Source organism: Carassius carassius, chromosome 35, assembly GCF_963082965.1.
Source record: "Carassius carassius chromosome 35, fCarCar2.1, whole genome shotgun sequence".
Classification (NCBI taxonomy): domain Eukaryota; kingdom Metazoa; phylum Chordata; class Actinopteri; order Cypriniformes; family Cyprinidae; genus Carassius; species Carassius carassius.
This window is the reverse complement of record NC_081789.1, coordinates 5,999,237-6,021,209: the sequence shown is the minus strand read 5'-3', so window position 1 is coordinate 6,021,209 and position 21,973 is coordinate 5,999,237. Positions and strand designations below refer to the sequence as shown.

The 21,973-nt window shown below is 37.4% G+C and overlaps 1 protein-coding gene across 2 annotated transcripts in view; it reads left to right on the top strand.

Annotated features, from left to right (window-relative positions):
- gpr158a (G protein-coupled receptor 158a) overlaps positions 1 to 21,973 on the top strand; it is a 126,229-nt gene that overhangs the window by 7,088 nt on the left and 97,168 nt on the right. For both annotated transcript variants that reach the window (XM_059524347.1, XM_059524346.1), the window contains exon 2: positions 4,404 to 4,515. In XM_059524347.1, coding sequence (XP_059380330.1) covers positions 4,404 to 4,515 — 112 coding nt within the window. The remainder of the gene's footprint in view (positions 1 to 4,403; positions 4,516 to 21,973) is intronic.

Here is a 21,973-nt window from a genome sequence, read left to right as displayed (position 1 = left end):
AAATTTGATTTAAATGCTTTTGAAATGCAATCACTTTTGACTTTGTAGCACGAACACTAACTGAATGAATTTAAATTAAATATTTTGAATTTGAACTAAAGTGTCATATACTATTTCAGTCAGAAATATTAATTATCACTGACTCAATGCATATACATTCATTTATGCCACCAAAACTAGGTCATTTGGGTTAAATCAGTTAGTAATGGCAGTGTAGTATTAACATTTTGTATTTTCAAAGCGTGGAGCAATGAAACATCCAAAAGTAGGAAATATCATATCAGACATCCAGCTTTAAATGGAATGCAACATCGTCACTTTGTTGTTCTCTCTGATCAGCTGTTTGGACATACAGTGCCCAAAATAGTCCTCAGAACTAATTAACTGCATAGTCTGTGTGCCATCCAGCGAGGACACGTCTTATCTTATTTGGCCCGATCACTGATATTTTGCTTCATTCCTACAAACAGGATTTTACAATAAGAAGTACTTGAGGACATTACTGGATCATAATCTAACTTGGATTAGTAGAGCAGGTTTGATCACCACTGTGTGACATGGTATTAGTGTTACACGAGTCGTTTGACTAACCTTTGCCAATGCCAACAATAGCTTACAAATAAATAAATAATAATAATAATGCTTCTTATAGTAATGTTTGTAAGAAGAAAATTTTTTACTGTAACCACGAATGAAAAATTTAGGTCAAAATGTTTTATAAGTTCTTTGATTAATAATTATGAAATACTGGTTTATTACAGATTTCATACTATTTTTGCATGTAATTTTATTATTATTATTATTATTATTATTTAAGATATTTAGCAAGGATGGAAACTTTCTAGAAGTTTCTGTGACATTTTGTAATATGCAAGTGCATTCTGAAACTAGTCATAAATATATATATATATATATATATAAATATGTATGTTTGTGTCTTCCAATGTACACTTCTGAAGTTTTAGACCCTCACTTTGGGTATCTGTTTATGTTGAACTGTTGTTAGGTTAGTATTATGCATGTGCAATGTCAATTTTATGTAAGAGGAATAACAGATAATAGATATATGAGCACAAAAAAGTAATTTAATGTTTAAACCATGTCAAAATTCATAAAGAATCGTTAAAAATAAAAGCGAAACAAAACTATAACAAAATTTTTTGCACTGTAATGTGAGTAAAAGGCGAAGATAAAATATAATTTTTCTTGATTTATGGTAGATATAAATGTATCAATTAGGGATGCACCATCTCTCATCTAATTAGTCAATCAGTGCTTCAACCCCAGAAATTATGTAAATATAAGAGCTTGTGAACATGCCACTTAAAGTAACATTACCTCAGGAAAGTTATTCAGTGTTCATAGTTTGTTAGTTAGCAGTAAAAAAAAAATAGTAAAATAAAATAAAAATACCCTAGATGGAGCTTATTTATGGTTAATTTTTTCTTGCATTTAAGTATATCATGTTTTTATGCAAATTACCTGTGTAACTTAAATGTTTGAATACAACTCTTTTTGAGACAATGCAAATAAATGATGATTAGAGAATAGATTAGTTGTTAATTAGATTGTTGTGAATCTATAATATTTTAATATCCCTGTTAGGTGTGCAGCAGACCTACTTAAAATATTCACAAATGAATCATTATTGAATTGCATTGTGTAATACTGTATACCATTACAGCATAAAAAATTGCGAGCGCAAAAGTACAAGACATTAACCTAAAACTATTTATTTATTTATTTGATTTGAGTTGATGTTTATGTCATGTTTATTTGTTTGTTCATTTCTATTTGCAGGCCTGTCAAAAATTCTAATTTAAATATAATATATAATTAAAATAATAAAACAATAATAATAAATATAGTGCATTTAATTAATTGATAACATTTGTTGAAATAGAAAAAAATATATATTAATTAAGAGTCATATTTTTCTACCTTTTTGTAAAGTATAAAAGTAAATTAAAACATTTTATGTATCACTTCGTACTTTATAATGTGTTAGTCAAGCAAGCTAATGTGCTCTGAGAGGTCGGAGAAAATTGTTGACAATTATGGTGTGCATTTTAACAAGATATAGACGTCTAGGTTGAACATGTCGATTAAGATACAAAAAAATCTCAACAGATCTCGTCAGTGTCTCCAGATCTCATTTCAATCTCAGTGAAGACTGAAATACAATCTAATCTACAGTAATTACAGTCAATTTATACTAATCCCAATGATCATCAGGCTTTTCATCATCAAGACAAAATGATGGCACTGTAACCAATTCACTTTCTGTCTCGCGAGTTAATAACGGCAATACAGAGCCATAGGTCCTATTTGACCTTAGATGAAGGATGTGGCGTTCCGACGCTTGATGAACACGGCTGCTAAAATTAGCACACTGGCTTGGCCAAGGCTTCAATTAAGGCAGGCAGAGACTATTCCATGACTGCACCTTCTGTGCCTGTCTGAGAGGAAGAAAGAGAAAAAGATAGGAAACGGATATAATCGCAGAGAGATCTGTGTTACCTCAGGCAGTCCTCCTCCTCAGTGTTTTCTGATCTATGTTTGCATGCCTGCAGGACGAGCTTGCACCGCAGTATAGCTTCTAATGATTTTTTTTCACATGAGAAAGATGGAGTCTAGAGGATTATTAGCATCATTCTCATATGCCTTTGACACTTTACATCCACATAGACTTACTTCCTTAACCCCCACAGACCACAGCATCGATACAATTTATGGAATTCCCATGATTGGTTTCCATGGGTTCAGGAAACAACTGGTTATATAAATCATCATATTTATGCGTATTTTGATTTAGTATTTGATATTAAGTATCTTCTATATCAAATTGATATCAGAATAGTTTACCCTCAGGAGATCCAAGATGTAGAGTTTCTTTTTTCTTTTTTTTCTTTTTCTTAATCGATTTGGATAAATTTAGCATTACATCACTGCACCTAATGGATGCTCTGCAGTGAATGGGTGCCATTATAAAGATAAGAACATCATAATAATCCAAAAGGAATCCATACCAGTCCAGTCCATCAATGTGTTCTGATGAGAGAGAGGAAAAAAAACATAATTGCATAGGACTGCATCTGACTTTGGTAATGATTGCTAATATATCAAAGATTTCAAAGGTTTATTCTATTTATTTTTGAATGAATAAACAAAACACTAAAATTATGTTAGAAAGTAAGGTATAAATACTACAAACTTTGTATTTTATCATTTACTGGTCAAATGGAATATTGCTCAGTTTTACCTGAAAGCATCAACAATGGTTTCAGTGAGCAATCAGCATCTGTGAGGCTTTGGATTACATATATGATTTATTGCTGAGAAATAAGATAATTTTCTGAAGAATTCGTGAGTGGTGACTTTGCAAACCACAATATTGTGCTGGTGGTTGCTTACTGGTAGAAGCTCTTGTTTCTTATTTAGACCCTGTTCCATTTATAAAGAAGTCCCTTTAAAGTACAATTTCAAGAAATTAGTTTCCCACGTTAAATACTATGCACTATATAGTGTCTGATGTACAGCAGAGTATAATAGCCAGTCCCATTCCGGTACATAATTAAAGGGGTCATATGACGTTGCTAAGAATAACATTATTTTGTGTATTTGGTGTAATGAATGTTTATGTAGTTTAAGGTTTAAAAAAGACATAATTTTCCACGTACTGTACATTATTGTTTCTCCTCTTTTCCCCAGCTTTCTGAATCACAAAGTTTTTTTACAAAGCTCATCGGTCTGAAAAGCGAGGTGTATGCTGATTGGCCAGCTATCCAGTTTGTTGAGATTGGTCGAATGCCTCGAGCATGTGACGGAAATGTTATGCCTCTTACCATACTGTGATGCTGTGTGTCCCAGCACATCTGTCTGAACAGACAGATCGCATGCGCAAACCAAACCAAATTCTTATTGGTGTGAACAGGCCTTTAGATCGCATGGGCGTCTGTGCTTCATAATGTGCTTTCTCTCAACTGAGACTGGGATGTTGCACAAGCCTGTTCTTAATGTTCCAGAACGTTGTCAGCAGATGTGAGAATGCTGGTGTAGACAGCTGTGAATGTCTGTAAGGTTCTAGAGGATTTTATATCCTTTTCTTCCCTTTATGAGGAATGCAAAAGCTTCCTCTCCTCTGCTGCCTGTAGAGGAAGACCAGACTTATAAAGAGTGTATTGATCATCTTATTGATGATTTGTTGCTTACTGGGTAAAAATATAAATACGTAAAAATGCAAAGTTAATGGATCCGTGTAGACACACATCAACATTGACTGTTATGTCGCTTAGAACAAAGGCACAATTTAGGATTTGAAGAGACTTGTCAATCAAAGCTTTTTTTGCAGCTGTCAATAGATTAATTTCTCTTTTGCTCTTGTGCTCTATCACATCATATAGGGGTGTTGTTCGAGTGGACGTCAGCCTGCAGGATGTGGATATTGATCAGTGCTCTGCAGATGGCTGGTTTGCAGATGCCTGGCCACACAGGTGCAACCTCACCACTATGGAGGTGAGTCCAACTTCAAGCTTTTGCTTCAGTGTCATGATTGCAAACACAAAAGTTTTGTCTTATTTAATACATCCCAGGAGACAAAACACAATTCAGTGGACTAAAAATATAATTAGTATATAACATTAAAGGAAAAGTACATGTGGCAGCCTTTGTGATAAAAGATGCACTCGATTCTGTTTAATGAGCACTTATGTATTTCAAATCTTAAAGGTATAATATAGCTATTACTAATAAAATAAAAGCCCACTTAAGTTTAAAAAGTTAAAACTTTCATGACAGTGTTTTTTGTTTGTTTGTTCTTTTACACTTTTAAAATTATGTCATTACTCACCTTCATGTCTTTCCAAAACCATAAGACCTTTGTTTATCTTTGGAATACAAACTAAGATATTTTTGATGAAATCCGAGAGCTTTCTGACCCTGTAATTACAAATATACATTACACATTTCAATAGAAATTACATTAAATATATTGGCAGTATTTCAAAGATAATATTAATAATGAAATTACATCAATTCACTCGGATTACATATAAGTTACAAAATGTCACTCTAAAGTGCAGCTTAATTGCATTTATAATATAGATGTAAACTATTTAAACTATAATTAAATCTTCATGTAATACAGTTAACATACGGTTAATTGTAAAAAAAACAACAACAAAAAAAAACAACAACAATAAATTCAGGTTTTTTAGACCTTTAAGAAAAAAAAGCACACTAAAACTATATGAAAAAACCCTACCTTTTTTCACAGAAAGTCAAGCACCAAATTGTCATCAAAAGTCATATGATAGCTTCTAAACAGCTCAAAATGTAACCCCTTAAATGAAGTTATATGTAGTAAAAATGGTGTGTTGATGCCATTAATGCTAAAAGACATTGATGATATATTTACTGCTTTGATTCTTCATTTTTATGCCCATGTCTTCATGAGACAAACAGAAACCAATGTTGTTTGAAATCACTGACATCAAGTAAATGATGTCAGAATGTTCATTTTCGGATGAACTATTTCTTTAATATCCCCAGTTTGCTGCAGAACATAAATAATTTGAACTTTTCAGGACCTCTTACAAAGCAGTCAAAAAAAATCACATCATTGCAGAGCAGCATGCCAGCTCACTTTGTGATTTCCGCTCTTGATTCATGGCGTTCATCCTGCTGTTATTTTGAATAACAAAAGACATTTTTATACATACATCTTTGACCTTCTGGCTCAACAGTGAATGATTTTGCTGTGTCTTAATGCTGTTAACCTGATGCTTGGAGTATTGCAGTTATAAAGAGAATAGATTTTTAAGGTCTGGCTCCTTCATAATGGATGCGATGTAATAGATTGCACAGGGTGCACTGAATAATTGAGAAAGCTCTTTGTGTGCTCGGCCTCCTGATGGACACTGCATAGTGTGCATGTGTGAGACACAGTCGAGCATAGCAACACAGCATCTTCTCTATATTATGCAACTGAATTGTGACCTCTGTCATAATAGCTTTCATCCACCCCTCATATCACAGGTCTGTTGATGGTGACGCTGACTATAAATATAGCTCAAAACTGCATTGCAATCAGGAGTTTTAATGTAATGTGATATAGCGGCTTCATACCAGAGATCCCTTCGTATGCAAAAAAGCTGTAATTCACTCTGATTATCTCGGATGTCTGATGCTGAAACTGCAGCCCACATGTCACTGAACCTGTTTAAGCGAGTCAAGTCAAGAGATTTCCGACTTCATCAGGCCAAGAATATCATTTGCAAAGACTACCGGAATGTGTAATCCGATATTGCATATGCATTTAGCTATTGTGGTTGAAGGTTTGGTTTTGGGTTGACTGTCAATGCTAAACCATCCTACTGTGTAAGACAAGCATCAATTATACTTGGGGTCAGTGCAAATTCTATCCCTCAGTATTAAGCTTTGATGTGTAGCATTCATGCATAACCCATGACCTTGCTACCATCATACTTTAAAGTGTGATCTACAGGAGTGCAGTCCTTTGGTAACCTTACAGAAGCCACCCTAGCAGCGTACTTAAATGCAGAACGTTATTAAAAACAAAGCTGGAGCCATTGGAGAGGCCAGTGTAAACAATGACCAGGAGTTGAGTTTGAATCAATTGAGAGAGTTTACTAAAGACGGTGGTCTCAGCACATCCAATGGAAGAAGTCAAAGTCAGCAATACAGCAATACAGGCTCTCCGTCTCGATCAGGAGCAGTTAAATAATCGTAATGACCCCACACAAAGGATTTTTTGGAAAAAGCATTGTTTGCAACATGCCACAAATTTGGTCACAATCTTTCAGAATGTAAATTGGGCTTAAATCCTCTAGGATGCAGCCAGCATTAGACTCTTTGGATGGAAACGGTGCTTATGCGCAAAAGTTTTATGTGATTATTCCAGTTTCACGCATAAGTTAAATTCGCATGCAAACCTGGCTATTGACACACTGTGTTCTTCAGTATGTCATAGGTTGGACACAGGTTAGTCTTAAATCCATATCCAATCCATAAAAAAATGTCTTTCTTTCTGACATCTCTGAAGTTGTGTGGTCTCTCATAACAGCAAACAACCTCTGTGATTTTTCCAATTCATAGTTTTGTCAGGAACTCACTAAAACACTTTCTAGAACAGCCTTCAGTGGAGCTGTAAAAGGGATAGTTCACCCAACAATGAAAATATCCTTATCTGTCAATGGAGGGACAGAAATCTTTCAAGTAATGTCTTCATTTATGATTAAAAAATAAAAGGAAGCCATGGGTTTGGAATGACATGAGAGTAAATAATGACAGAATTTTCATTTTTGGATGAACTATCCCTTTTATCCTAAAAAAGAGAACGTATATGTGTTAATGGGAATATACATTATTGACCTTTATAATTGCAAACATAGTTTCTCTTTAAGAATTTATAGTAAAAAAAAGAGATCCTTCAGACGCTTTCAAATACACATCTTCTGAAAATGTTGTGTCATTTGAGGTTTTCTGTGCTGTACACCCAACCAGACAAGAGTAAACAGCACATCCTCTAGTGTTTGTAGAGTTAGTCATACAATCAGGCCAAAATTAGACAAGACAGACAAATATCCGCCAGAGTATAAATAGTCAGTAGAAAAGCAGAAAAACATGCATGATTCAAAGACATGCACACATTTTCTATTTGGACTTTCCATTCGGTTATTTTGGTGAAATAGCTGTGCTATTTTCAGTGGTACTTTGAATTGATCTTTCTTGGTGAGTCAGGCACCTGCTGGTTTTGCATTGATCAAACGCTGCTGTTATTACTACTTTTAAGCCACTGAACTTAACAGATGAGCCTGTGCGTTTGAACCCCCTCTGAAGTTTGATATTTAGAAATACATCCACTGGTGGAGTAATTACTTTTCCTTCCATTTATGTCTCTCTGTAGGCTGTGTTAAAGAAAAAAAAGATTTAGTGTGAGATGAAATATCCGTTGAACTCACTCGCTGTATGACAGGGATGTATGGTTTCGATAGGCTGCTGTACTAATGAGGAAACGAGGCCGAGAGAGGCTCAGAGGAAGTGGCATTAAAGAGAGCCATCGTTTATAACCTTGTGCCTCTGCAGGCCTGATATTCCTTACAAAAATCACAGTGTGGATGTTATGAGAAAACTATGCTTCCTTATGAAATTCTGCTCTAAAAGTAGTAGCACAGATTTAGTTTACTAATTTATAAAGGACGCATATAGGAAGAAATTCTCAGGTTTCAAAGATACAGGTAGAAATGGTTTTAAAAGTAGATCAAAGTAGATAAAAAATGTGAGTGGTTCTTGCAAAACTTGACCTCACAATAACACGGTTGAGTGTTTATGATGGTTGCCTCAAGATGCAGTCTCATTTGGGTTATGTGTCAAAATCAACAACATTTTGGAAACTTCTTTTTTTGTTTTTGTTAATGTTACAATGTCACAGTTTTCACCTGAGATTTGGAGCCAATTTACAGGGGGACAAAAGTGACTTCAGAAAGAAGGCAGTGTCAATATGTTGTTTTTACACTGATTGGTAGATCTTTTAGTCAAATCTGTTGACTTTACCAGTATTTGTTGCATTATATGTTAACTGTGAAATCCTTATGTCTCTGAAAATAGGTTGTAAAGGGCCTTAAATTTGGTTAAAGAAAATTTGGTTAAGAACTATTATATAATAATATGATATTAAGATATCATTACAAAAACAGAAAAAAAGTGTTTCATTTTATTTTTTATTATTTTTTGTTTCTCCAATGTTTGTATGCCTATAGCTCAAGAAGTATTTCTTCTTATTTTTTGGTATGTTCATGTTGTGATAGAGGAAAAGACAATACATTTCCAGTTTAACATTATTGGTTCTTCAGACATTTCTTCTTTTAGGTCCACTGAAGTGTCTTGAAACATATGGAAGCATCTGGGTAGCAAAATTCATTTTAAAATGTAATTTGCAAAATGACAATGCAATATGAAAAATAGCAATGCATTTCTATATTTAAATTTGCATTTTCTCATACATACTGAATATACAATGTTTAGTGCAAAATGAAAATAACATTCTATAATTTACATTTGCCATTTCCTACACTAGTTTTAATATGTAAATTAAAAATGTATTTAAACACTTTATAAGTTGTAAAATTAATTTGTATTACCCAAATTGATTAGAAGTTTAACATGTTCAAGCAAAAACTGTAGCAAAATTATCATTTAAATGCCATATTTCCTAAATGCATTTAGACTTACGGGTAGGACACTTGGGATTGAATTTTCATTGTGCTACAGCAAGATAAATGTAGCAAAATGCAGTGTGAATTTCAAAATGCCTTGTGATAATGTAAAGTCAATGTGGATTTGAAAATGCATTCCGAGCTAATCTCGCCCCCTACCTGTCAATCATTATCAAGGTGGGGTTCGGCAACAAGACGCACAATAGGTCAATATTCACCATTAACCAAATGCTTTTCACCTGCCTCAACCTCTCACTTCAATTGATGAACATAAGCAAACACAGTGCAATTCTACACTTGCTTACTTGCCACCTTACACCGTGGCTACACGTGACAGTTGTCATATCACATCACGCCACATCCAGTGTAGACAATTCAATTCAATTCAAGTTTATTTGTATAGCGCTTTTTACAATACAAATCGTTACAAAGCAACTTTACAGAAAATTATGTTTCTACAATATTTAGTAGTAGCTAGTAGTTTGTGCACGTTTGACAGGATTTTAGAAAAATAAAAATAATAATAATAATACAAGACGTAGTCAGCTAGATGATGAGCTATCAATATTATTAATTAATAGTAATTATATGATGCAGTCACACATGTAGCAATAATTGTTAGTTCTGTTTGTTGATTCAAGGTTAGGATCATCTGGGGTCCTCTGAGGGTCAGCATCATCTCTTCTCAGGTGTTCTGGATCCAGACTGGAGCTTGTGTAAATCCTAGTTACCACGGGATGTAAATCCCGTGGCAAAACATAGAAACAAAATAGAGACATCATTAGCTTAGCTGCTGATCCAACAAAGTAAAATTAGTTTAACCCAAGCTAAAGAATAAAAATGCAGATGCAACTACCCTCACAATTTAAGAGATACATTATTCGAATGCTTGGCGAAAGAGATGCGTTTTTAATCTAGATTTAAACAGAGAGAGTGTGTCTGAACCCCGAACATTATCAGGAAGGCTATTCCAGAGTTTGGGAGCCAAATGTGAAAAAGCTCTACCTCCTTTAGTGGACTTTGCTATCCTAGGAACTACCAAAAGTCCAGCGTTTTGTGACCTTAGGGTGCGTGATGGGTTGTAGCGTGGTAGAAGGCTAGTTAGGTACGCAGGAGCTAAACCATTTAGGGCCTTATAGGTAAGTAATGATAATTTGTAACAGATACGGAACTTAATAGGTAGCCAGTGCAGAGACTGTAAAATTGGGGTAATATGATCATATTTTCTTGACCTGGTAAGGACTCTAGCTGCTGCATTTTGGACTACCTGTAGCTTGTTTATTGACGAAGCAGGACAACCACCTAGAAGTGCATTACAATAGTCCAGTCTAGAGGTCATGAAAGCATGAACTAGCTTTTCTGCATCAGAAACAGATAACATGTTTCGTAGCTTGGCAATGTTTCTAAGATGGAAGAATGCAGTTTTTGTAACATTGGAAATATGATTTTCAAAAGACAAATTGCTGTCTAATATAACACCCAGATTTCTGACTGTAGAGGAAGTAACAGTACATCCGTCCAGTTGCAGATTGTAATCTACAAAATTCTGTGTGGTGTTTTTTGGTCCAATAATTAATATCTCGGTCTTATCCGAATTTAATTGGAGAAAATTATTTGTCATCCAATTTTTTACATTTTTAACACACTCTGTTAGCTTAGATAATTGGGAAGTTTCATCTGGTCTCGTTGAAATATATAGCTGAGTATCATCAGCATAACAGTGGAAGCTAATTCCGTATTTTCTAATAATATTACCAAGGGGCAACATGTATATTGAAAATAGAAGGGGACCTAGGACGGATCCTTGTGGCACTCCATATTTTACTGATGAAAAATGAGATGACACCCCATTTAAGTAAACAAAATGGTAGCGATCGGACAGGTAGGATCTAAACCATCTTAGAGCCTGCCCTTGAATACCTGTATAGTTTTGTAATCGATCTATGAGTATGTCATGATCTATGGTGTCGAACGCAGCACTAAGATCAAGTAAGACTAGAAATGAGATGCAGCCTTGATCTGACGCAAGAAGCAGGTCATTTGTAATTTTAACAAGTGCAGTTTCTGTGCTATGGTGGGGCCTAAAACCTGACTGAAATTCTTCATACAGATCATTTTTATGCAGGAAGGTGCTCAATTGAGCAGACACAACTTTTTCTAAAATTTTAGACATAAATGGAAGATTTGAAATAGGCCTATAATTTGCCAGTACACTAGGATCTAGTTTTGGTTTCTTAATAAGAGGCTTGATAACCGCCAGCTTGAATGGTTTTGGGACGTGACCTAAAGATAACGACGAGTTAATGATATTGAGAAGCGGTTCTTCGGCTAAGGGTAACAGCTCTTTTAGTAATTTAGTGGGTACAGGATCTAATAAACATGTTGTTGGTTTAGATACAGTGATAAGTTTATTTAGCTCTTCCTGTCCTATATTTGTAAAGCACTGCAGTTTATCTTTGGGTGCGATGGATGAAACTGAAGTGTTAGACGCTGTAGAATCTACATTCGCTATTGTATTTCTAATGTTATCTATTTTATCAGTGAAGAAATTCATAAAGTCATTACTATTTAACGTTGGTGGAATATTTGAATCAGGTGGCGTCTGGTAATTTGTTAATTTAGCCACTGTGCTAAATAAAAACCTTGGATTGTTTTGGTTATTTTCAATGAGTTTGTGGATATGCTCTGCCCTAGCAGTTTTTAGAGCCTGTCTATAGCTGGACATACTGTTTTTCCATGCAATTTTAAAAACTTCCAAGTTAGTTTTTCTCCATTTGCGTTCAAGACTACGAGTTACTTTCTTGAGAGAGTGAGTATTACTGTTATACCATGGCACAGTACGTTTTTCTCTAACCTTTTTCAATTTGATGGGGGCAACAGCTTCTAATGTATTAGAGAAAATAGTGCCCATGTTGTCAGTAATTTCGTCTAATTCATGTGTATTTTTGGGTACAAATAGCAGTTGAGATAGATCAGGCAGGTTATTTGCGAATCTGTCTTTGGTGGCTGGAACAATAGTTCTGCCCAGACGGTAACGCTGAGACATATAGTTAATATCAGTTATACGCAGCATGCACGATACAAGGAAATGGTCTGTGATATCATCACATTGGGGTACAATATCTATAGCAGTAAGATCGATTCCATGCGATATAATTAGATCTAGTGTATGATTAAAACGATGAGTGGGCCCGGTGACATTTTGCTTGACTCCAAAGGAGTTTATTAGGTCAGTAAACGCAAGTCCTAATGTATCATTTGCATTATCAACGTGAATATTAAAATCTCCCATGATTAGCGCCTTATCAACTGTAACTAGAAGGTCTGAGAGGAAATCTGCAAATTCTTTTAGGAATTCTGTATACGGCCCTGGTGGTCTATACACAGTAGCCAGAGCAAGAGATACATTAGATTTCTTTTGCATGTCTGACAGTGTAACATTTAGCAGAAGTATTTCAAAAGAGTTAAACCTGTATCCTGTTTTCTGGGTAACATTGAGAATATCACTATATATTGTTGCAACACCTCCGCCACGACCAGTCTGACGGGGCTCATGCTTATAACAGTAGTTTGGTGGAGTAGACTCATTTAGACAAAAATAATCATTGAGACAGCATTGCTGATTATAATAGGTTCAGTACTGTCATTTGTTGTGCCGCTTGCGTCCTGTGTAGTCTCCTCTCTTCCTCAGTGTAGTCTTCCTCTCATCCTCGCCCATGATTGAGCACATGTCCCATGGCACCTAAGCGTTGTGCATGCCTTAAGATCCCTCATTCTATTTACACTCGGGTAGAAGCCCATGACCAAACAGAAGACACTGCTGCTACTCCTGCCTGCCCCAGGAGTAGCAGCAGTGCCGCTTGCATCCTGTGTAGTCTCCTCTCTTCCTCAGTGTAGTCTTCCTCTCATCCTCGCCCATGATTGAGCACATGTCCCATGGCACCTAAGCGTTGTGCATGCCTTAAGATCCCTCATTCTATTTACACTCCGGTAGAAGCCCATGACCAAACAGAAGACACTGCTGCTACTCCTGCCTGCCCCAGAAGACACTTCACCAGTCAAATCTAGATGCAGCTGTCACAGAGCATGCTACAGACAAACTGAGATCACTTTACATTAAATATACATTAAAAAACCAGTGATCCTCACTATTTTTTTCACAAGAGCCACATTGGCAGAGCAAAATCAAAAGGCGAGCCACTTTTACGACAACATACTAAGTCACCTTTGCAAATGTGCATTTCTACATATAAATTTGACATCCCACAAAAAAGAAATAACACGGCCAATACATTTTCGTTTAAGAACAGATTTACTTTAATAGTGGGATGAGCGAAAGCTGGCATGCATGTCAAACAAAATGCCCCCAAAAGAAAAAAAAATCTCTATGTTTTCAGTGCTGATGCATTCATGTAACATTTAAGGGCACCTAAAAGCTGTCACAACGAACCGGCAAAATTAATGATTATGAATGTGTAAAATATAGCAGAAGACATTTAATTTTTTTTATGTCTGTCGGCTAGAAAGATGCTGACTCGTGATCTTTGCAGTAGTGAACGCGCATGAGAGAAATGCACATTTCATATGGGAGGGAGAGCAGTCTGTTTTCTTTCGTTTTGAATTGTTTTGTTTAAAAGTAGACACTTCAAGCTTTATATATAGCCTTTTTGTCGGGTCTGTGAGGCAAGTAGGCTATACGCTGAGTTTCGGTTCATTCATGAGACAAACTCCAAGTTCACACCGGCTCCTTCGTATCGTGGTTATCTATTTTCTATTTACTTCTTATTAAATCCAGACAATTGGTTGATGAAACCTTGATTAAAATTATGATACAATTAATACAAAACGAAATCAAATTTAAAGACAGGCTTTGTGCTTTCTGTTTGAGGTCTCAGTGAAAGTTTTTAGTGCTGCTGTCAGAGCGCTCACGTCCGTAACGAAGGACTGTCCCATCCATAAGATATTTTTTTTTTATTTTTATTTTTTATACATTTCTAAATAAATGCCACTTATAGTCCAGTGTGAGGCTAGGCCTATATGTTATTTCTTCTTCATGGCACATTTTTTGACTGATTCGCCTTATAGGCTACTCCGGAACGACTTATATTGATAGGCTACACCTGTATGAATTCTCATTTTACTTTTTGAACTCCATTATTGAGCCGAGTTTTGCTTAAAAATAGTCTACTGTTGATGACTGTGCAAGACTAATGGATTCAGGGTCAGGCTTGAATGAGCATGCTTCAGACTCGTGGTGTGAGCAGAGCGAAATTGGAGCGGGAAATGCGACGCTCCGTCCACCGTCCTTTTGAAATTGCCGCTCTGCGCTCTGTCCAAGATCCGCCCGCTCGCGCTCCCCGCTCGCTCCCGCCTCACATGCTCTGAAGGCAAGTGGCAGTGTGATACTGTAAGCTACTATGCGAGCCTCCAGTTATAGCTTGACGAGCCGCGCAATGAGTAACTGTGCTGTAAACAGTAGTGATGGGAAATTTGGATCGTTTTACCGACTCAGACCTTTGAGTCTCGTTCAGCAAAATGAACCAATCTTGGTAACACTTTAGAATAGGTAACACCTAATAGTTGCTTATTAGCATGCAAATTACTAGAATATTAGCCATGTATTAGTGCTAATTAAGAACATATTAATGCCTTATTCTACTTCCCTAATCTAATCCAATACCTAAACCTAACAACTACCTTACTAACTATTAATAAGCAGCATATTAAGAATTTGAAAGAAATGTCGTAGTTAATAGTTAACAAGTGTTATTCTAAAGTGTTACCCAAATCTTTTTTCGAGTCATTTCATTCATCTCGTTCATTTTAGCAAAATGTAATAAACATTTTACATGTTTCTTCCCTAACAAATCTACTACTTACATAAACGTTGATCACACTACAGACAATACAAAACTATTATGCTATAAGGAACAGAAAAGATTAATTCATTATTTACCTGGGTAGCTTTAGCTCATGATTAGCTCACCTCACCTCTTATCTGACAAGTCTTTGTGTTTGAGTCATTCCTTCATCATGTGACAGCCCCATAAACTTACCCAATGCAGTCTGAGCCGGAAAGAGAATTGATTAGTTCACCTTTTGAGTGCGTATGCACGCGACAGGAAGTAAGTGTGCAAGACTGTCCCAGGTCTTAAAAACGGCAAAGCACAGTGCACTTAATACACACTAAATCCACAATATCTCGAATACTGCTCCGGATTGCTATTCGAGGCTTAGTGTGTCCCATCATGCATCATGTTCTGGAAATAAATTTCTTGAGTTTTTGCAGAGATTACATGAGAGGTCACGGAAACCATTCCAATGAAAGTTAAATATGAATATAATAATTAGATATAACATATAATTTGGTAGGAAAACATAGTTTTTCCATTTTATTGGTGCAAAGATGAGTAATGGTGATATTTATTTTGTACAACAATTGCAACTGTTTTTTATCACTTAATTAAAAGCACCACAAATTAAAATTATGTCATGTTATAGGGACTACTGAACAGACATTTAGAAGGTGATTTAAAAAGCAAAGTAATTAAAATAAAAATAGAGCTGTGTAAACACATTTTTAAAACACTAAAAGTGTGTCCCATCAGTGGTGTCTGAGCCGGAAAGAGAATTGATTAGTTCATCTTTCGAGTCATTCGTTATTTTGTCACCTGATGTAACAGTGTTGGATAGAGAAATTCATTTACTTACAAATGGGTTCGTAGTTATTATTATCATTATAATCGTTATTATTTACTTTAACAGTTATGTGATGAGTTTTGGTTTTCAAATTGTAGCTTTTTATTTCTTACAGTTTATAAATGTGTGAATTTCTGTCATAATGGGTCTTTTCCATAACACTGAATGTGGTAACAAAGGTAATAAATAGTTGGTTATTAAGTCTCTTTCTAGCTCAGACTGCATAGGTTGCACATGCGCGATTGAACGAATCACTCCCCAAGACGACTCTATTCGACCCGAGTCACATTAAAGTTCAAAATGAACGAATTGTTCAAGAACGACCCATCACTAGGAAACAATGAGAGCTCTCATGGCAGGCGCATGTCGTTTAGGTGCCACGGAAAATGCTATATTACAGATTAAAAGAGAGGAACAAAATGAAATGAAAGGTGGTAAATTAGTTTAACGTTAAAGTTGCACTATTTAATTACCTGCATCACTCGGTGTGATGTGTGACACACTGCAGCACTTGGACATGCAATCTATTATAGGAGAAGAGTAAATTATGGTGGCAAATAGGTGAAAGCGTAGAACTGCACTGTCTGTTTGCTTATGTGCATCAATAGGAGTGTAAACAGTGAGATGTTGAGGCAGGTGAAAAGCGTTTGGTTAATGGTGACTATTGACCTATTGTGGGTTCTGTTGTCGAGCCCCGCCTTGATTTATGGATTGACAGGTAGGGGAAGTGATCGGCTCAGAATGCATTTTCAAATCCACATTGACTTTAACTACATTATCGCGGGGTGAGTGAAAATGCATTTCAAAATTTTTTTATGAAAATGCAATTCAAACGTCTTATTTGTAAGTGTCAATGCATTTAGGAAAAAATAAAAGACATTTAAATCACCATGTTGCTACCCTTTTGCTGCACCTTTGGGTCAGAATTAGGGATGTCCAGATCCGATCTCGTGATCGTAAATCGGGCCCGATCGCGTGGTTTCAGACTCGATCGGAATCGGATGTTACCTCCCGATCAGGACTCGGATATATATTCTCATTATTTTTTAACACATCTTTAGTTATGCGGTGGCATAGAGTTAGACCCTTTTGACTCCACACAGAAACAGCAACGTGTGCGGCATGACATCACTTTGTTTTCAAGAGATGGTGTGAATAAATATAGATTCAAACTCAAAGAAACAGGATAGTCTGTGCATGACCTGATATTTCATTCGGACCCAGAATACAGCGAGATGAACACCACAGAGTGCTAAACTCTCATGCAGTGTGTGTTTCATTCATACTAGAAGCCGGAGCGCGCTCTCACGCTGATAGTCATATCAGGAAACTCCTAATATGGACAAAAGCGTCCAGCTATCGCTGTGGTTTTCACAGGATAACAGAAACTTATGCAAACATGAACACATTAATATACGAACAAGACAATAAATTGTTTTTCAAGTCATCTCCAGCAGGTGATAAATAAAGTATATGAACAATGCCGTGCTAATTGACATAGCATTTATTACAGTATAGAAACTATTCTGCCTTATTATGTGATAAACAGTGTTTGTAGTATATAAACAAATAATTATTATTTGTTATTGTCCAGCATTTATAGATTTCTAAGCCAATTAAAAGCTAGAAAATAAGAGAAAAAATTTAATTGCCTATACTACCAGTCAGAAGTTTTTGAACAGTAAGCTTGTTAATGTTTTTTTTTAAAGAAGTCTCTTCTGTTCACCAAGCCTGCATTTATTTGATCAAAAGTACAGCGAAACAGTAAAATTTTGAAATATTTTTACTAGCCTATTTAAAATAGTTTTATATTTGAATATATTTCAAAATGTAATTTATTGAACATCCTGGATCTGTTTTTTCGCTCTTCTTTATTCTTTTTTTAATGTATTATAGAAGTATCGGATCGGGACTCGGTATCGGCAGATACTCAAAATCAAATGACTCGGACTCGGACTCGAGGGCAAAAAAACCTGATCGGGACATCCCTAGTCAGAATGCATTTTAAAATTCACAATTTTTCATTTTTCTACAATTATCTCAAATAGCGCAATGAAAATGTAATACCATGTGTCCTACCCTTAAAGTCTAAATGCATTTAGGAAAAATGGCATTTAAATGCTAATTTTGCTGGAGTTTTTGCTTGGTCATGTTAAACATATTTAATCAATTTGGGTAATACAATTTAATTTTAAATCTTATAAAGTGTTATAAAAATAGCTTATATAAAGCTTATAAAACTAATGTAGCAAATGGCAAATGCAAATTATATAATTTAATTTTCATTTTGCACTAAATGTTGCACATATGAATGGAAAATGTAGATTTAAATAAAGAAATGCATTGCCATTTTACATATTGCATTGCCATTTTGCAAATTATGTAATTATTTCAAAATTAATTTTGCTACCCGTATGCTTCCATAGAAACAGCTTTTATGCAAGGTGTTGATGCCATTTAAACCGGAAGACAGGGCAGGACATGTCAAGCAGTCCCACCCTTTAAAAAACAAAACAAAACAAAAAAAACTAGTGTTTCACTTATTTCACAGCTCAGCCAGAGCCATAGATACAGCTCAGTAAAGCCACATTTGACAACAGTGATCATAATCATGCTGAGGATGTGTAGTTTGAAAAGTGTGTAAGTTGGTTTATGCTACCGATGTTATCTCTTCTACTTGTCAGTGCTGTTTCTAATGTTGAGTCTGTCTAACCATTTCTCATCCTAATCTCATATTGATTTAAAATAAAGCATTCTTTGTAGAATTCAGATGGGTCCAATACACATTGTGGTCAATGCTGACTTTTACAAATGATCTTCTCTGTGCTATTGTGTCTCTGTACCAGAGCTAACTGTGTGACATGCGAAACCAGACTATATTTGGCCCAATGGAAAGAATATTGTTCTTTATACCCTATATATTGAATGCTCATATCTCCTAATTGCAAATTTTGTCAGTGTTTTGGAGCACACTAGCTTATAGATAAACCTAAATCATCATGAACTTTGTTTTTTAATTGGTACTGTTCTCCTTTTACATAAAAACATAATTAATTAGAAGTAATAGGCTATTTTCTGTCCTGTATTAAACCCCCCTCGTCAAAACACTATTTGAATTGGTGTTGCAGTGTTGTCAAGTCACCTTTATTTATATGCCGCTTTTAACAATACAGATCGTTTACAGCAGCTTTCCAGTATCAAATAGGAAAACAGTGTGTCAATAATGCAAAAGGATGATAGTAAACACAAAATTTTCAGTTAAAGGCAGTTCATCATTGAATTTAGTGATGTCACCATCCAGCTCAGTTCAGTTTAAATAGTATCTGTGCAATTAAGTTGATGATATCGCTGGAAATTAAGTGTCCCCTACTAAGCAAACCAGAGGAATCAGCGGCAAGGAACCAAAACTCCATCGCTGACAGAGTGGAGAAAAAAAAACTTTGTGAAAAACCAGGCTCAGTCAAGGGGCCAGTTCTCCTATGGCCAGAAGAACCAGCAGGTTGTTCCATGCAGCAACAAAGTCAGATTGTGCAGAGGACTCATCTGGTTCTGGTGGTCTTGTCCCAGTGGCCGTCTAATTGGCGAGGTCTTCACTGGGAATCTGTCTCTGGGGCTCATCTAGTTCTGTCCTGTACGCTGACATTCAGGGCTGTAGAGGTCATCTCTGGGTGCTGATCCAGCATCTGGACTGATTACCATCTGGATCCGGATGACTGCAGTGACAATCTGATTTGGATACAGACTGGATCTGGTGGCTACGGTGACCTGAGAATAAGAAAGAAATAGACTAATATTAGCGTAGATGCCATTCTTCTTACATTGTAACAAGTACAGTACATTGGGTGTTATGTGAAGTGTTCCTGCTTCCGGTTGAGCTAACTAATGCAACCTAACAATCCTTTAAAAGATTTGAATATTAGAAATGTATTATTAGATCATTCCAGAATTTTGGTGCTAAATAGGAAAGTGATCTGCTGCCCGCAGTTGATTTTGATATTCTAGGTAATATCAAATTGCCAGAGTTTGGAGAATGCAGCGGACGTGAAAGACTATAACACAGGGGTCGGCAACCTTTTCTGCATGATGTGCCATTTTAAATTTTTCTGGTTAACCACTGTGCCAACACTCAAATGAAAAATGTGAATAACAGATACACAGTGTGCCATATGTGTGTGTGTGTGTGTCACAAGGCCAATGCATTAAAACAGTTCAGTTTAATCAGCGTTAATGCACTGCTTTAATTTATGCGCGTGCGCAGATACACACACACACCACTCGCACATCGAGATCTGAGATCACGCTGTGCAAAAAGTAACATTCAGAAGCTCATAAACTTGTCAGTGTTGCCACACGACTTTTATTGATCGATACGGAATCGCTACTTTATATATGTCAAAGTGTCTGGGTTGTGTTCCCTGGGTTTCCACTAGGTGTCCTCCTTTTCCACGGTGTCTGTCACCTTATCACTTCCTGTTCCCTTATTTGGTCACCTTCCTCCTTGTTTGAGTTAATTGATTGTTCCCCACCTGTCTCCAGTTCCCTCATCATCCTTCTGTGTATTTATACCCGGTTTGTCTGATTCTGTGTCACGGAGTCCATGTCTTATGTGTGATACTTTTCATAGTCTGCTCTTGCTGTGTTCTTGTTTTGTTTTCATGTTTATTGTATATTTTGGTTTTGACCCTGCCTGGACTGTTTACCCTTTTGGATTGCCCCTCAATAAACCTCTTACCTGCACTTGGATCTCTCCTGTGTTTCCTGTATCACCGAACGTGACAGAAGGACTCCGTCCACACAGAGATCCAGCGGTATGTCGGTTGACGCTTCCTCCCCAGCCACCGAGCGGGAGAGAAGCAATCGGTTTGAGGGAACCCGCCTGGTCGTGTTACGCGGGACCAGGGGAGGTCGCCGAGGAGGAGGTGGGCGAGAGGAAGCTCAGCATCGCTCTCCACCATGGCCCCTCTTCGACTCGGGGCTCATGTGGGAGGGACCAGAGCCGCCGTCTCACCATGGCAGAAGGAGAAAGCCAGCGCCACTGCCCAGGATGGCCGCAGGTCCAGCGCCACAGCACAAGATGGCCGCCAACCCAGGGCCGCTGCGGTGCATGGCCACCAACCCCGCACCACGAGGCAAGATGGAAGCCAGCCTCACACCACAGTACAGGATGGCCGCCAGCTCAGCGCCACGAGGCAACATGGCCATCAACCCAGCGCCACGAGGCAATATGGACGCCAGCACAACGCCACAGCACAAAGTGGTCACCAGTCCAGCGCCATGGTGCAAGATGGCTGCCAGCTCAGCGCCAACGCTCAAGATGGCCACGGACACATTTCTCGATTACTTCGAGATGCTGTCAAAGATCCTAGAGATTCCCAAGACGGTTCACGTCATGGCTGATGAACCAGCGCCACAGCCCAAGATGGCCGCCAGCCCAGCGCCACAGCACTGAGTGGTCGCCAGCCCAGCACCACAGCAGAAGATGGCTGCTAACCCAGCACCAATGCCGAAGATGGCCCCTGGTCCAGAGCCACAGCACAAGATGGCCACCAGTCCTGCACCACAGTACAAGATGGCCGCTAACCCAGCGCTGCTGCACAGGATGACAGTCACAGCTGACCCTCTGGAGTCGAGTCAGGTTCCAGTTGACCCTCCAGAGTTGAGTCAGGTTCCAGTTGACCCTCCAGAGTCGAGTCAGGTTCCAGTTGACCCTCCAGAGTCGAGTCAGGTGTTCGTGGACCCTTCAGAGTCAGGGCCAGTCACCAATGATCCTCCAGAGTCAGGGCTAGTCACCGCTGACCCTCCAGAGTCAGGGCTAGTCACCGCTGACCCTCCAGAGTCGAGTCAGGTTCCAGTTGACCCTCCAGAGTCGAGTCAGGTTCCAGTTGACCCTCCAGAGTCGAGTCAGGTTCCAGTTGACCCTCCAGAGTCGAGTCAGGTTCCAGTGAACTCTCCAGAGTCGAGGCAGGTTACAGTGAACTCTCCAGAGTCGAGGCAGGTTACAGTGAACTCTCCAGAGTCGAGTCAGGTTACAGTGAACT